At 45.1% G+C, this 15012-nt stretch overlaps 1 protein-coding gene across 1 annotated transcript in view; it reads left to right on the top strand.

Annotated features, from left to right (window-relative positions):
* The first annotated feature begins 474 nt into the window (after positions 1-474).
* Positions 475-15012, top strand: part of LOC149348831 (uncharacterized) — a 53710-nt gene continuing 39172 nt past the window's right edge. The window contains exons 1-7 of the mRNA XM_089541856.1: positions 475-508; positions 583-606; positions 2992-3021; positions 3177-3206; positions 8693-8725; positions 11752-11784; positions 14307-14360. Of these exons, the coding sequence (XP_089397982.1) occupies positions 487-508; positions 583-606; positions 2992-3021; positions 3177-3206; positions 8693-8725; positions 11752-11784; positions 14307-14360 (226 nt within the window). The 5' untranslated portion in view covers positions 475-486. The remainder of the gene's footprint in view (positions 509-582; positions 607-2991; positions 3022-3176; positions 3207-8692; positions 8726-11751; positions 11785-14306; positions 14361-15012) is intronic.

The raw sequence follows: 15012 nt of genomic DNA, 5'->3' as shown, positions 1-15012 counted from the left end.
ACCGGAGACCGGGGTTCGATTCCCGAGCTCGGCAAATTTCCTATTCGGTTTTATTTATCTGGTCTGACTAGAAAGGTTAATTAGGCTAATTGGTTAAGTAAGTCCCACTAACTTGGAGCATCACTATACGATCCCTTTAATTGGTTGCATGGTTAGTAACCAAAGTACAATTGGCCCCGTTTGAAATTCACGCACTGTCACGTCACGACCGTTTCGACCAATTGAAAAGCGTGACATTTCTGTCGACAACTTCTGCTTACAACGATGAGGCATTAAAGGCTACCGCCTTAAAAATGAGGATGTTTGCCCATCACTGGTCGCATTACTTTGTATCGCTGACGATGATGTTGTTACATCTTCATTCTATTCTTCGATGTTTAGGTCACGGCATGCACGGTCCGCAAGGTAAGCATACAGTAAGAAAGATCTGCATTTTTTTATTTATGTCGCCTTATTTCTCTTTCTTGGCGGCGATTAGGCTACGGCATGCAGGGTCCACCTCCGCAAGGTAAGCATACAGTAAGAAAGATGTGCATTGCTTTTATTTATTTCGCCTTTATTCTCTTTCTTTACGATGATTAGGCTACGGCATGCAGGGTCCGCAAGGTAGGTATGCAGTAGAGAAGACGTGAATTCCCAAGTAGCACACAATATCGAGCCCTCGTGGGTCCCACAAGGGCAAACGGAGATGGGGCAGCTCCTCTAGGACTTACTACGGTCTTCTGTAGGGAATAAATGATGCTTGATGCTACACGGGTCCCATATCGGTATTGCAAAGGCTAACAACCGCAGACCTACATCCAGCGCATATTGACCCCTCGTCAAGTACTTGCGGGCTGATGCAACACACATGTGGGCTCTATCTTGGAAGAATCTCGCCAAGCCCAATTGGAGAATCCTGAACAAAAACACTGTGGGTCCCATATAAGCTATGGCGAGGCTGAAAAACTGGCGTTCCCGCATTATGCCAACATTGGCCCATTGTAGAGTACTTGGGTGCAGCTGCAACTTATTGCAGGCTCTGATTGAAAGAAAAAAAACCAGACAAGCCCAATTTGGGCTTCCCACACAAAATCTAAGTGTCACGTTTGTGATGGAGGACCTGCTAAACGCATGTGCTCAAGTGCTGTCCACATCGGCATCTTGTCAGGGACTTGAGGTGCAACATAAATGCAGACTCTATGCTGAAAAAAAAAAACGCAGCAAGCCTAACTGGGGTTGCCAATGAAATGCCGCAGTCGGTCCTACATCGGCTCTAATGGGGCCCAGCAAACCCTGTATCCTATCCTGGATACATTATTTCAGTTCGGTAATTTGTGATATACGTTCCTATAACTTCCTCTTATATATAATTTTTGTTTTAATTTCAAGCAACTTAAAGCGATTTTAAAAAGTTACTTTTTTTTTGCTCTCGCAGTCGCGTAAATTGTGCGACATGACCATACCATGAATGCGAATGGCTGCACCACCTTACCTTTATGCCCTGGACTACCTGCGGCTCTCCAGACTTAGTTCGGAACACACACATGAGCTATCTCCACTAGGCCCAGATGGACTTAGTTCGGAACACACACATGGGCTATCTCCACTAGGCCCAGATGGGCGAAGAGTGGGCAGCCTCACATTGCTCATATTGACGCAGTACTAGAAAAGAAATATCAGGTCAGCTGCTTAGATTCGGGCTGACGTGTGAAAAATTAGTGCTTTAGGTTGAGCGCTGATGGACCAAAGTGGGCACTGGGGCTGGGGCTGCCGCTAAATTACCCACGTCTGACCCCTGTCGGGAACATGTGTGAAAGCCCAGATTGGGCTTGCACTTTTACAACCGGCATCGGTCCCAAGTCAGTACTGAAGGGGCTAATACAAATGAAAGACAAACGTCAAAATCGTCCTCCGCGGCTGCCCTCATCTGTCAAAAGTAGGATCGATGGGAAAATTAGGTGGGCTCTGTGGGCTTCCTATATTTGTCCCATGTGAGACCCATGTGGGACCAAAGTAGAAGGCGGAACCAATAGGAACCAATAGGTGGACTGCGCGGGCTTCCAATTGGTTCCGCCTCCTACATTGGTCCCACATGGGTCCCACATTGGACTAATGTGGGCTTCCTATTGGTTCCGCCTCCTTCATTGGTCCGACATGGGTCCCACATGGGACCAATGTAGGAAACCCACACAGCCCAACTAACTCCTCCATCGATCCTACTTTCGACAGATGAAGGCAGCCCCGGAGGCCGATACCGATCGGGATGTTCGTAGGTAGCCCACTGGGGCCCATCGTTGGCTCCTCTTGCAGAACCCTTATTTGTCCCTTAGTGGCTCAGTTAGGCTGCCCACTTTGGACCCACAGGGGCCTCCTCTTGATAGCCCACCTTGTGTTAGATGAGTTTTGTAGCGAGAGCTACATTATCCGCAGTCTCGCAGTTTCGCTGTGGGCCTTCGGCGCCACTTGTGCGCGGGCGCGAGGAGCCGAGTGACGTCACATCCGCGCAGCTGGTGCGCCGCTCGCCTCTGACTGAGAGGAACCTCTGGGTGACGTCACAGCTGCCGGCGCCGCGAGCCGATGCCGCTCGCCTCCGACCGAGTAGTAGTAGTAGTAGTGAAAACATTTATTTTCTTTTTTTTTAAAGGAAGAGTTAGGGAGTAGGGGGATGGGGATAGATAGATGTGGAGCTTCAGTGGTCGGTATTCCCTAGTCCAGGATCCCGTTGGCCTCCGCCGCTGCCTTGGCCCTCGTCACCAGCATAAGCTGTGTGCTCCGACCGAGAGACTGCGCATGCGCGACAAGGGGAGAAGGTGGGTCGCGGTATATAAATGATGGTGATGCCGAGAGAAATGTCTCGCGAAGAGACGCCGCCAAGCTGCTGAACGACAGCGACGCCGTGTAGCTACCGAAATGTCAATAGGCAAAACTGCTTTCGCTACGTTATATCCTGGCTTAGCTGAGCTCAGCCAATGCAATTTTTTTCATGTTTTCTTTCTTGGTGCTGTTTAGGCTACGGCATGCACGGTCCGCCTCAGCAAGGTAAGCATGCAGAAATAAAAATGTACATTGTTTTTATTCATGCCACCTTTATTATTCTTGGCAATGCTTAGGTTCAAGGTAAACACGCGCGCAGAAAAAAAAAATGCTCAGTACTATATTTACGGTTGTTAAATTCTCTTTTTGTCGGTGCATAGGCTACGACATGCATGGTCAACATCCAGACGGTAAGTGATACAGAGACTAATCTTAAAGGTCTTTAGGCAGAGGTGCTCACTATGCATTCAGTTTGGTCTTCTTAGAAAAACCAACAAAAATAGTGGCAAATAGCGCGGCGAGACAGCTATAGGGGGAACACAGAGCACAAATGAACGCAAGAGTTCGTTTCACTGTTCTCCTTCGTTGCGTGAATTTTTTCATAAAATTCGTTAAGAAGCACGAACTAGTGGTAAACAACAGCTTTGTTTCATCAACTTCTTTTTTCCTGCTCGGAAAATGCTTTTCATCTGCGGATGCTAGCAGTGCTGCCACACGAAATGGTAACGCTCTTATGACAGAACAGTCTTGTAGAACGATGCGCAGCAAATAATGGGAGGGGGGGGGGGGGGGAAAGAGACCGCTGTCTGACATGTAAGAAATACTAGCAGAATGAAATCCCTGTTTTCTGAGCAGTTACGTTCCTACAAGTTCCTGAATCGTAACTGGCCAAACTGGTTTCGACTGGAATGAACTGGTAAATTGTTCCATAGACTAGTTTAACCAGTTATGATTTTCAACTCGGGGAGGTAAGTCGACTTTTCGAAACATTCGCCAAACGATTGTGGTTTCCCTTCTTTGTTTCTTTTCCAGGGTTTTATTGTAAAGGCTCTCGAGCAGTTCAAGGCATGTCAGTGAATTAGTACTAAAGAGGCTCTGTTAGTGCAGAGGGCTAGCGCACACAGGCTAATTGGTTTCGATCCTCTGAATCGTACAGTGCAAAACACAGGTGCTATAGTACAGCCGTTGATACGAGGAACTAGAGAAGCATCCCGGACGCAGCCTGCCCGTACATCTGGAATCAGTTTGATGGCTTCTGATAGCCTGTGGGATTTTCTTCCTTCCTAAGCCTTCTCTTTCTTCTCCTTAATGTTCTTGTTATTTCTACGCCTCGGTTTTGCACTACGTTGTACTGCCGTGATGACGTTCTTTGTTGCCACCCCTGCTCATGTCTTCCGCTTCTGTGTCAGTGTGTCCGGCACTGTTCCCATTAATGCACCTCCGAGGTCTTCTTGGAATACTTAAAAATATGTACAGGGTGTTCTGTATTTACTTGTCCGGGTTTTATAAAATTCTCCTGCGCAAACCGCTGGTCTAATTCTGCTCAAACCCATACCGCAGGGTAGCTTATGATAGTCTGCGTTTTTCGATAAATAATTTGACATCGGATTTTGCCTGGACTGCCCGGAATCGGTGAAAAACGAGTCGTCTGCGCGCAGAATTTTCATCCACGCGAGCGTTATAATAAATTTGAGAGGCTCCGCCATCTGGCGAACTGCCAGGCAACTGATATCCCTGCTCGGAGCCGGGAAAGGTCTCGCAGTACTCCAGATGGCGCAGCCTGTCAAATCTGCTGCTCCGTTCAGAGAGACGAAAATTTTCCGCGTGGATGACTGCAGTTTTTCGCCGATTCCGGAAAATTCAGGCAAGCTCCGATGTTTAAAGTATTTATTGAAAAACGCAGACTATCATAAGCTGCCCTATGGTATGTGCTTGAGCCCAAACACCAAGTAATTTGCGCAGGACAATTTTTTACAACCAAGACAGATAAGTACGAAACACTGTATATGACCATGTGGGGGGTATAACAAATGTATTACTGGTCATCTTTCATTGTGTTAGCTCATGGTTACCAAATCACACCTTAGTAATAACCCTCACGGGATCGTGAAAGTAATGAAAGAAAGTTATGAAATCAGAGCTAGATTTAGAACTGTGCACTTTATCCCAGTTACCACACGAGCTAACATCTTTCTTTCTCTGCTTGTTTCTTTCCGGTGCCTAGAAAGCATGATGGGTGTGCCTCGTAAGTAAACAGGGGGTTATCCCTTATAAAAATGGTCTACAGAGAGTCTACAGACTTCTTATAGACTCTATTGCCTTCCTACAGAGATTTCTTTGGGTCTATTCGCAGTCTATCGACAAAATTCTACTAAAAGTGTATGACCATAAATCTATAGATTATCTATAGAGAGTCCATTGACTTTTTCGACACAGGTCTAGGAACAGACTATAGACTGTAAAATTTTTGTAGGGGTATCTACAAGCTCTCAAACTGCGCGTTGCGTAAACTTTCAAAGTTGCCTCGCGCATATTGTGTTTGAAAATGTGGTAGAAGATAGCTATGATTAGGAGTTGGACGTTAGTAATATATAGACGTGAAATGTGCTCCTGTTGTTTGAACTTCACAAAGGAACGAAGAACGAGACTAAACGCATTTCGTCTTCGTCAAGCGTAGGCCATTTACAGAAGCAAGACACTGTGATTACACAAAGTACGCCTTTTTAAGTAATTATTGCAGGCAGATGTGGCGTCTCAAATATGGGCTATATGTTTTGACAGTATCTCATCTATTAAGCGGCGGTGCAAGGGACGTAGAGAGAGCAATAGTTTCGCTATTTTCTAAGAATGATACCAGGTAGTCAAAATGAAATTCCAAAATTTAGAGATTCAGAAGGCTCTGGCAAATATTTTACGGCGGAAGATTTTCGCCGAACAGTCACAAACTTGGCACCATTCTTTCAGAGCGACAAATGTTAAAATTTGATGCATAGAATGTTTCTCAGACCACTTCCGCGTTGCTGATGAATTCGAGCCGTTGTGGGAACAGTTACCCGCTCTTACTCTGCAATCTAATAATTGACTGACACACCATGCCTTCGTTAAAGAGATCGATGGATCTCTCCCGGAGAAGAGTGCATTCTTTGTCCCAATTGCAGCAGCCCCCGAGCCCTTTATTGACGCTTGTTATATAGCTCCCGCTCCAGGAGGAATGATTAGAGAGCATGTAGGGCGCGGCATGTCACACAGCGCCACCTACACTACACCAACCATCAGAATCATTGACTACGACTCGTTAACGCCTGTTTAGCCAGACTAGGAACCTTAAAATGATGGCATCTCGTGAGACCGCATGAGCTGTCGTCATAAGATACGATGGGCGCATGAGAGGAGGAAAACGGCCGCACACATGTTTTATGCGTTCCAAAGAAAAGAAAGTCGTATTTAGATTACGTCCCGCAAAGAATCGTTTAACAAGCTCTCCTGCGTTCTTGTGGCGGCCTACCAGTTTCCAGCAACTAAAAGTTTCTCATATTTGTACACCCTTATAAAAATGGTCCATAGAGAGTCTTAAGATATTTTTCTTTGTCTATTCATAGTCTATAGACAGAAGTTACTAGAAGTGTATGGCCATAAATCTATAGATTGTCTATAGACAGTCTATAGCTTTCTATATAGACTTTATAGACAGAAGTCCATAGACTGTCTAAAATTTTTTTAAAGGGCAGCGGGTGTTAGAATGTCTCACTGGTGACATTTTCGCACTTATTGGTGCTATCATTACTAGCGTGACTTATCCGAGAACAACTTGCACATATAGCGCTCTTCAATGCTGATGGCACACGTGTAATCCCGGGCATGACATTTTTCATCGCCGAAGGAATGGGAGCCACAAAATCTCTTCTTGGCATTTGCGTTTGCAGGCTGGTGCTTTACTGCAATACAATGTCGTGTCGGTGATTGAAACTCGCTTAAATCGAACTTCCGGTTTACTACCCCGGAGGCTTTGGCCCGTCAACACCAGGTTTATAAAAATTTTGCTCTTAAATTAGAAATCTGCACAATTCAGATTCTCGGTCACCTCAGTGTTGGAATTATCGGTGGTCGACTGCGTTCAATTTTGCGCGAGGTAAGGTCAGATTACGGAGTATTTTAGAACACAGCACTTAAACGCGCGGCGCCGTCGGCCTTAGGGCGTAACCGGCAGACAGCCGATGATGAAATAGAGCGAACGGGGAGCGCAGCGGAGGCGAGGAGGAAAGCGGAGGAAGTGAGTGCGGTGGCAGCCTGAAGACTGGCTCAGCTGCGGCGACCCTCTAAGAGATGGCGCCAGAGTTGCGAGTACCGTCGCTTGTTCATCGATGACGTCATCGGTAAACTATGCCGCCGCTGGCTCAGAGCTGCGCTCTAGTTTCGCATTAAGGAGTGACGTAATCATTGGTCAATTTTTGTCTCCGTCGGTTTTGTAGCGAAAGCTACGCTACTATAGCTGGAACGCATTTTCCGTGAGCCTCCGAATGACCTTGAAACGACCTTGAGATAAGTCATAGCTGTTGTTACTATGCACATATACCTAGCCATGTGTGGACCGCTTAGAGGACCACCTTTGATCCTTTAGTGAAGAACTCTCGCGAAATCAAATAAAATAAAGTGTTAGAGGAAGCCCGCACCCAACCAGAGGTTATCGCAGGCGAACCAATTGAAAATAAAACAAAAGGGGCCAACGCCCAAGAAAAAAATTAAGAAAAACCAATTACAAGAGAAAAAAAGAAGGCACAAATGATGGCCGGGCAAAAATTATCTTTAGGGCAAGACGCCCCTGAAGGATTAACAGTTAAGAAGAACGAAATGAACATGAAACAGGGATGGGTCCAGCGTGCCCAGATTCTTCAGACAGGCTCGCAGGCAGCCGGGAGGAGGGAAGGTGCGGGGATCTGTAGGAAGGAAGAAGAGACAAGAAACGAAAGCGAGGAGGAAAGGGAAAAAAAAACACGAGATTATGGGCTTAGGAAAGCAGAAGGGCTACATCAAAAAGGGGGAAGTAGAAAAGTGAATCAAGATAAATGACAAAAAAGGCAGGTAAAGAAGCAAAGAAAAGGAACCAGCGAAATTAAAAATAACCTTCACCTTTGATCTTGAACTTTGACATTGAATTTTGACCTTGCAAGTTGCCGGCAGAGGCAGTGAGAAAGCCGCGTGGTAATCACGTGATTCAATTCACAGTTGTGAGGTCAGGTATGGGGTATACTATACAGCCAGAGCTGTGCGCTTGACTTGGACGCTATGCAGGAAGGAGAGCACGCTGAGGAGCGCACATATAGTGAACTGCATCTTCGAACATGGCGGCAAGCCGCTTCTGACAATCCGGCCGGCCGACATCGCTTGTTTATGTAGCTTTCGCTACGTGACTATTTTGGGCAGAGTTCAACCGCTGCCTAACTTTTTATGCGAAGCATATTACTCGCACAACCGAGCTCTTCCTTGCTGCGCCGCGCACGGCCGCGTAGCTACCACTTGACCTTCATCAGCGCACCACGTGATATGACGTCACAACAGCTGTGAAAGCTGGGGCCTCGTGCGCTCGCTTGCGGACGCGCAGCATCCGCCGGCGGCCTAACTCCCGCTCCTACCGCTAGGAGATACTGAGGTCACGCAAAAGGCGACGCACTCGTTGAGTCAGTTGAGCAGCGAGATGTCGGCCAGGGACAGGGCGGCTCGCCAGACCGCAAAACTATGCTTCGCATCCTAGGCTTAACCATAATCTAAGCCAGGCCATTTTTTTCTTTTGCTTTCGAACGAACCGCCAGCGTTGCGTCAGCGCGCATGTCCTCGACATTTGCTCTTGTCTTTCTCAGTGAAACAAATGACACAGGGACCACTGCCCCTTCTTTTGCAGAGCTATACATTCCACCGGATTACAACGAATCGGGTAAGCACAGGTTTCAGCTTGAGCTCTCTGTCGGCGGCACACTGTGTGAAAAGTACGCGTAATATAATATCGATTATAATCGTAACGTAAACTTGTGAAGCCAACTGAACATTACACTCACAAAACTTGCGGCCTTTGTTAAGCAGTGCCGGAGCAGATGTCTGATGGCGTCACTTCGCTCTAGGCAACGGGAATCATCCAGCCTTGCAACGTTCGCTTCCCTCCATGCATCGAATTTTACGCGCCTATTTGCCTTTATTGTCTTTCTCGAGCAGACAGCTTTCGTAAAAGGAGATAGCGATGCAACCTACCCAGATCAATCAATCAATCAATCAATCAATCAATCAATCAATCAATCAATCAATCAATCAATCAATCAATCAATCAATCAATCAATCAATCAATCAATCAATCAATCAATCAATCAATCAATCAATAAATCAATCAATCAATCAATCAATCGACCAATCAATCAATCAATCGATCAAAGGAGAAGTGGCTGAAGTAATCAATCAGCTATTCAATCGGCGAGCTACTTCACTCTAGGCAATGGGAATTATCCAGCCTGCTGTCGGTTACTTCCTCCATGGATCGAATTTTACGCGCCTGCACATTTTTTCCCTATGAGGCTTCTTATGCTGCACAAATGGCAGCAACGACGAAAAGCGTTTCTTAGGCCATATCATTTATTTTTTTTTTTAAATTTCGACTCCAGAAATTCACAGCACCCATTTGATTTTGAATTTGAGGTTATAAAGGCAGACACAGTGAGGACAGAAAAGTTTCAGCGTTATTTGCTTTGCTTTCATCTCAGTATTTAAAGTCTCCGACCGTTAGCGAATTACACAGAAAAATTTCCCTACCGTTGCATACCTTATAGTGTGCGGCGCCGTTATTTGTCCACCTAGGTTACAGCAGTGGACACCAACGTAAGTACTTTCGTGCCTGCAACACGTTCTCAAGAAAACTACTGGTTAAAGCTTTCTCGAGTAGATAGCTTTCGTAAAAGTTCGTAGCGATGATGAAATCTGCTCAAACATAACTCAATAAATCGCGCCATACAATCAATCAATCAATCAATCAATCAATCAATCAATCAATCAATCAATCAATCAATCAATCAATCAATCAATCAATCAATCAATCAATCAATCAATCAATCAATCAATCAATCAATCAATCAATCAATCAATCAATCAATCAGTCAATAAATAAATAAATAAAAACCAATCAATCAGTCAAAATCAATCCACCAATCAAATAGATGGAATAGATCAATAGATCAATCAAAAAAGAAGTGGATAAGTAATCAATCAGCCCTTTAATCGGCGAGCTACCATTGGCTGAAGATAAGCTTAATTTAAGCTCACTACCTGATACAATATAGGGCAGGGCCTAACAAAATGAACTTCGAAATAAAAGGAAAACGCAGAAAAAGCACAGGCGTGTTAATATTTACAGTATAAAATGTCAGCTAAGGCGGCATAAAATTTATGGCCTTCTTCAATAGCTGCAGTCGACGTAGTGAAGTGATTGTAGTCATTGCAGGTTTTCCTGCAACTTGGTGTGAGCTTTATTGCATTATTTCTTCAGCAATATTTGCAACAATATCCGGACTGCTAGCGAAACTACTCTGAGAGCAATATGAGCAAATGTTGAGCAATGAAATATTGACATGAAACACCATATTTGGGCTATATATATTGCCTACAACATCCCCGTTGTTGACAGTATGTACAGGGTTCCCCACACGTATCGAGAACACTTCAACAAGTGGTTTTGAGTCGCGGCGCAGAATCATCGAATCAGTCGTTCTCGCTAAGTGCGGTCCCCTCTGTACGCTACAAAGATGGGACAAAGCAATCGAAACACGTTGGTCACTGTGAATACACAATGTGGGCAGTCGCTCTGTGCATTATCAAAAATTTGTTGTGTTATCTATGCCTTTTAAAGGGTCTCTGAGGGCAAATAAAAGTTGGTCTTTATCGATCAGGTATCGCGTTCGAATAAAAAAGAGACCATTCTCACCAAAACCGGAGCCTTTATAAGCTTTATAAGTGCAAAAAGCTCAATAGAGGTGTCGCCATCAGCGGCCGATTTTGTATGTAAAATGCATGCATCGATACCGATTTTTTTCGCTGATCCTGGAGGTGATGCTACACCACCATTCACTTAAAGGTCTATAGAAACCTAATTTTATTGCCCTTTTTCTACTCTCAAAGGCTACGTTAGGCATTAGAATAAATGTATTACCAGGTAGTATTTGCCTACAATCACTAAATAATTTATAATTCAATTTCTTCTCTCATACTGTTTCGGTTTCATCGACCGAACGACGACAGTGACGTCAAGTTGATATTTTGGTCACGTGATTCACTAAAGAAACTGTAGTATAATCACCGATATGTAGTTTTAATTCAGTACGGCATTTAATGCAGCCTCTTCCAATTCCTGCAATGACAAAAATGGCCCGTCAAAAATTATATAGCCGATTTTTTTATGCCTCATGTGACCTTAACACCAACTACACGTCTCAGTTATCGCTCGATGGATAAAATCGGAACCCAAACAACGTACACGAATACACGAATACCACGGTCGTACACGAATACCGCGATCGTAATACGAATACCCAATGACCATTGAAACTCCATTTGACGTCCTGCTGATGTTCAGGATGTCATCAGGATGTCCATGGGAGGTTCAGTGCTCATCGGGATGTGTACAATTGTCTAACGCATCGTTTGAAAGAAAACACGCGAGCAAAAATTTGTTGTCTATAGTCCCTTAAAAACGGTGGCAACTCGTCCTTTTCGGTAAAGAAGTCACGAGTTTGGATTGAAGGGAAGGTTTTTAAATCCGTTTTCCTCTGCGTTAACTGCGCCTTTCGATGCCGGACGAACGTCAACGTAGCCTTAAAACGACCACAGAATGAATATTTACTGCGAACATTACCTGGATGTAGTGTTACTCGATGTCTCGTGAATGTGGAAAAGCATAACACGAACAGTATTTCCTGCTTCCAGCGATGCAGTCTGGAGGAGAGTACGACCAGTCCTGTAAGTACTTCATATTCTCCTCTTCCAAGAAGTTGCTATTGAAACATGAGAAAAGTTCTTAGAAAGGCGCTCACAGAAATTCTGAACACCTATTTCTGAATTTCCATGTATTTTGAGAGAGAGAGAGAGAGCTCGCAGCATGGTGCGCAACTGTTCACTTATCTTTCGGCTTAGTGACTAGATATGCAGGGTGTTTCGTGTAGCATTTTACATAATTTTTAAAAATCGGGTTCCTGATTTAGAAGAGCGTTTTATTCGGCATTGCATTCTCAGTGGTGTAGTACATCAGGATACAGCTAAGACTTGTTAACTAGCAGGGTGGTTAACTAATACTGAATTGTTAGAAGAGTGCTTTTTTCGGCATTGCATTGTCAGCGGTGTAGTACATCAGGATACAGCGTACAGGATACGTGCTAACTTAGCAGGCTGGTTAGCTAATATTGAATAGCTAGCTTTTTAACAGTTGTATTTAGACTTTTCAATTATTGAGAGGCGTGTAGCACACAGTAAGTAATATTTGTATCAGTTTTTAGAATTTAGAAAAAGCGATTGCCCTAAACGACCTTTTTGGCCTCTAATTAACCAATACTGAAGATCGATCAGATTGTTTCATCTTCTGTCACATGGTTGCGTTTTTTCCCTGCAATTCTGACCTCGAGTACTGTTTTCGCGTCCTCGCACTATATCGACGTCCGATACTATTTTGACACCTAAGTGACATTTTTGGCTCGAATTAATTACTCCAAATCGACCAAATTCTGACGTGCATCATGCTCACATCATCCTCTATCGCACACAATCATTCTTTTTCGCTTAAAGCCTGCTTCACATGCAAGCGAAAATGCTGGCTAATCCTGCCGCCGCGGCGGAAAAACTTGTTTTGAGCTACGGCGTCTCTCATAGCCTGAGTTGCTTTGGGACGTTAAACCCCAATTAACCAAACCAAACCTAGTCGCTGCGATGAGCGGCGAGGTTCCAACAAGTTGGAAATTTTCGCTGCGACGCGCCGCTCAATCGCTTGCATGTGAACCGGCCTTAATTCTCCCACGAACGGAGAAATCGTTGGCGACACGCTTTGCGGACACGAAATAGCCGACATGACCAAGTAATGCTTTCGTATTAAGAATACACTTCTACACGCAGCTGAGAACCCACAATGCCGCGCGAAAATTGGGTTGGCGGGCCTTTCACGGCGACCTTTTCAGCCTCCTCCGTCGCTCGCGCCAGCGATCACAAGTTGAGAGGTGGCCATTGGTTAGATTCTTTCAGACGTCATGCAGCTACCACGGCCGCGGCCAATAAGGAGCGTAGCTTCGGCGGGTCAGGAAGCTCCGCCCCCGGAGGAGGGGCCGGTGTAGGAGCGCCGACCTTTCTGCGTGAAAAAAGTGACGAGAGGAGAGGGAAAGGCCCCGGAGACGCTGAAATTCAAATTTTGGCAACTGATAATCCAGATTCGACAAAGCGCACCAAAAAACGTTAGAGGGCGCTGCGGAAACCGCATTGGAGTAATGCGAAAGCACTAACGCCTCCTTGCCGCCTTTAAATGGTCCTCATTTAATTCGTAAATGATTCATTTAATAGGGGATATTCAAAATTCCGCAAGTGCGCTTTCCCGCATAACAATGTTGCCCCAAACAAGATGGCCGACATCGCTATAAAGGAACTACGTGGGCTACAGGACAGGCGCTAAAGGTGTGGATAGAATGTAAGAAACGTATTTTGGAAGAATCAAACGAAAAACCAGTCTTTCTTGCTTTGTTTGAGCTGGAAACGGATGGTCAGCCATCTTGTTTGGGGCGACATTGTTATGCGGGAAAGCGCACTTGCGGAATTTTGATATCCACTATTCACTTTTAGTTCCCAATTAATTCACAACTGATTTACTCTCATTCACCTTTAATTCAGTCCAATGCATCATAATGTCACATTATACCCACTTAATCCACCTTAACTTAAAATTAGTTCACCCTAATTCACTTTGATGCACCTTAATTCATCTTTATTTACTGCCGTTTCTATGATTTGTTATTGAATAGATTTCGATCGAAAGCCTCCATCGTTTCACCTCGGTATTCATTTCGGACATTAAAATTTCGCGCCACGCGTTGGCTCCGCCTACCTTTCGGTCACGTGGGCCAATCACGTGGTACATCACATGGTGTGTCACGTGGCACCGCACTTCCGGGGATTCAAATTTCGCGTCACGCCCACTTTTGGTCACTTTTTTGGCTCTAATTAATTAACTAATGATCCGAACGGCACTAAAAGATTCGCTCCGCATCCTCGCATCATCCTCCTTCGATTTTAACCACTTCTGAGCCGATATCTTTTTATAGTTTCCCACAATCGCTGCGGACACGGTTTTGATGACAGAATGCCGCCGACATATCCTAGTAATGCTTTAGCATTAGTGAAAAAAACTTGCTGCAGGATATTAGGAAAGCGGCGTACTTTAACATCACTGGCATTGACATTTCAAAGTACGACAGTGCTGTCAAATGCGTGCGACTCGTTTGTTGCAGCTTCTTTCTACGCCCCTCCCGGTATGATGCACATGGCACCACCGCCACAGCAGTGTAAGTAGGCAACATTGCCCGAATCGCATAAGCCCGGCCTTCTTTTCCCCTAAAAGGCTTAAATGTCCCAAAGACTCATTCTGTCTGGGGACCTAATAACTCCAGGGGTGCACTTAAAGGGCAACTGCTAAGGTTTTAAAACTCGATGCGCTTAAAGGGGTCAGTGTGAAACTTGCTAGCATTTGAAATGGTGACGTAATCGCCGATTAAAATCTCTACGGCGTTCAAGCTTCTCCGCAGTGCACAGCGTCGAGCGGCGGGCCCATGATGACGTCATCGAAGGTATCTGTAGATTTCCAACGTATAAACGCTTGCTATGAACGAAAAAAAAAGCGACGCCACTGAAGGCAAAGGCCGCCGAGTGTTGTTTGACAGCATTTAACGAGGGACGGAAGGGTGTAGTTGGCTGTAGCGGAAGTTTGAAATCTTACCTTCCGTGACGTCACGTCAAGCTTCCCCGCACTCCTCCGGTGCTTTGAAGAGTAGCTTAGTTTAGTTTAGTTTCTGGGGTTTAACGTCCCAAAGCGACTAAGTCTATGAGAGACGCCGTAGTGGAGGGCTCCGGAAATTTCGACCACCTGGGGTTCTTTAACGTGCACTGACATCGCTCAGTACACGGGCCTCTAGAATTTCTCCTCCAAAGAAATTCGAC

This window comes from Amblyomma mixtum, chromosome 4 (genome assembly GCF_055824585.1).
Source record: "Amblyomma mixtum isolate Tamu chromosome 4, ASM5582458v1, whole genome shotgun sequence".
Classification (NCBI taxonomy): Eukaryota; Metazoa; Arthropoda; class Arachnida; order Ixodida; family Ixodidae; genus Amblyomma; species Amblyomma mixtum.
Note: the sequence above shows the minus strand (reverse complement) of the source record. Positions and strands in the feature narration are given on the sequence as shown.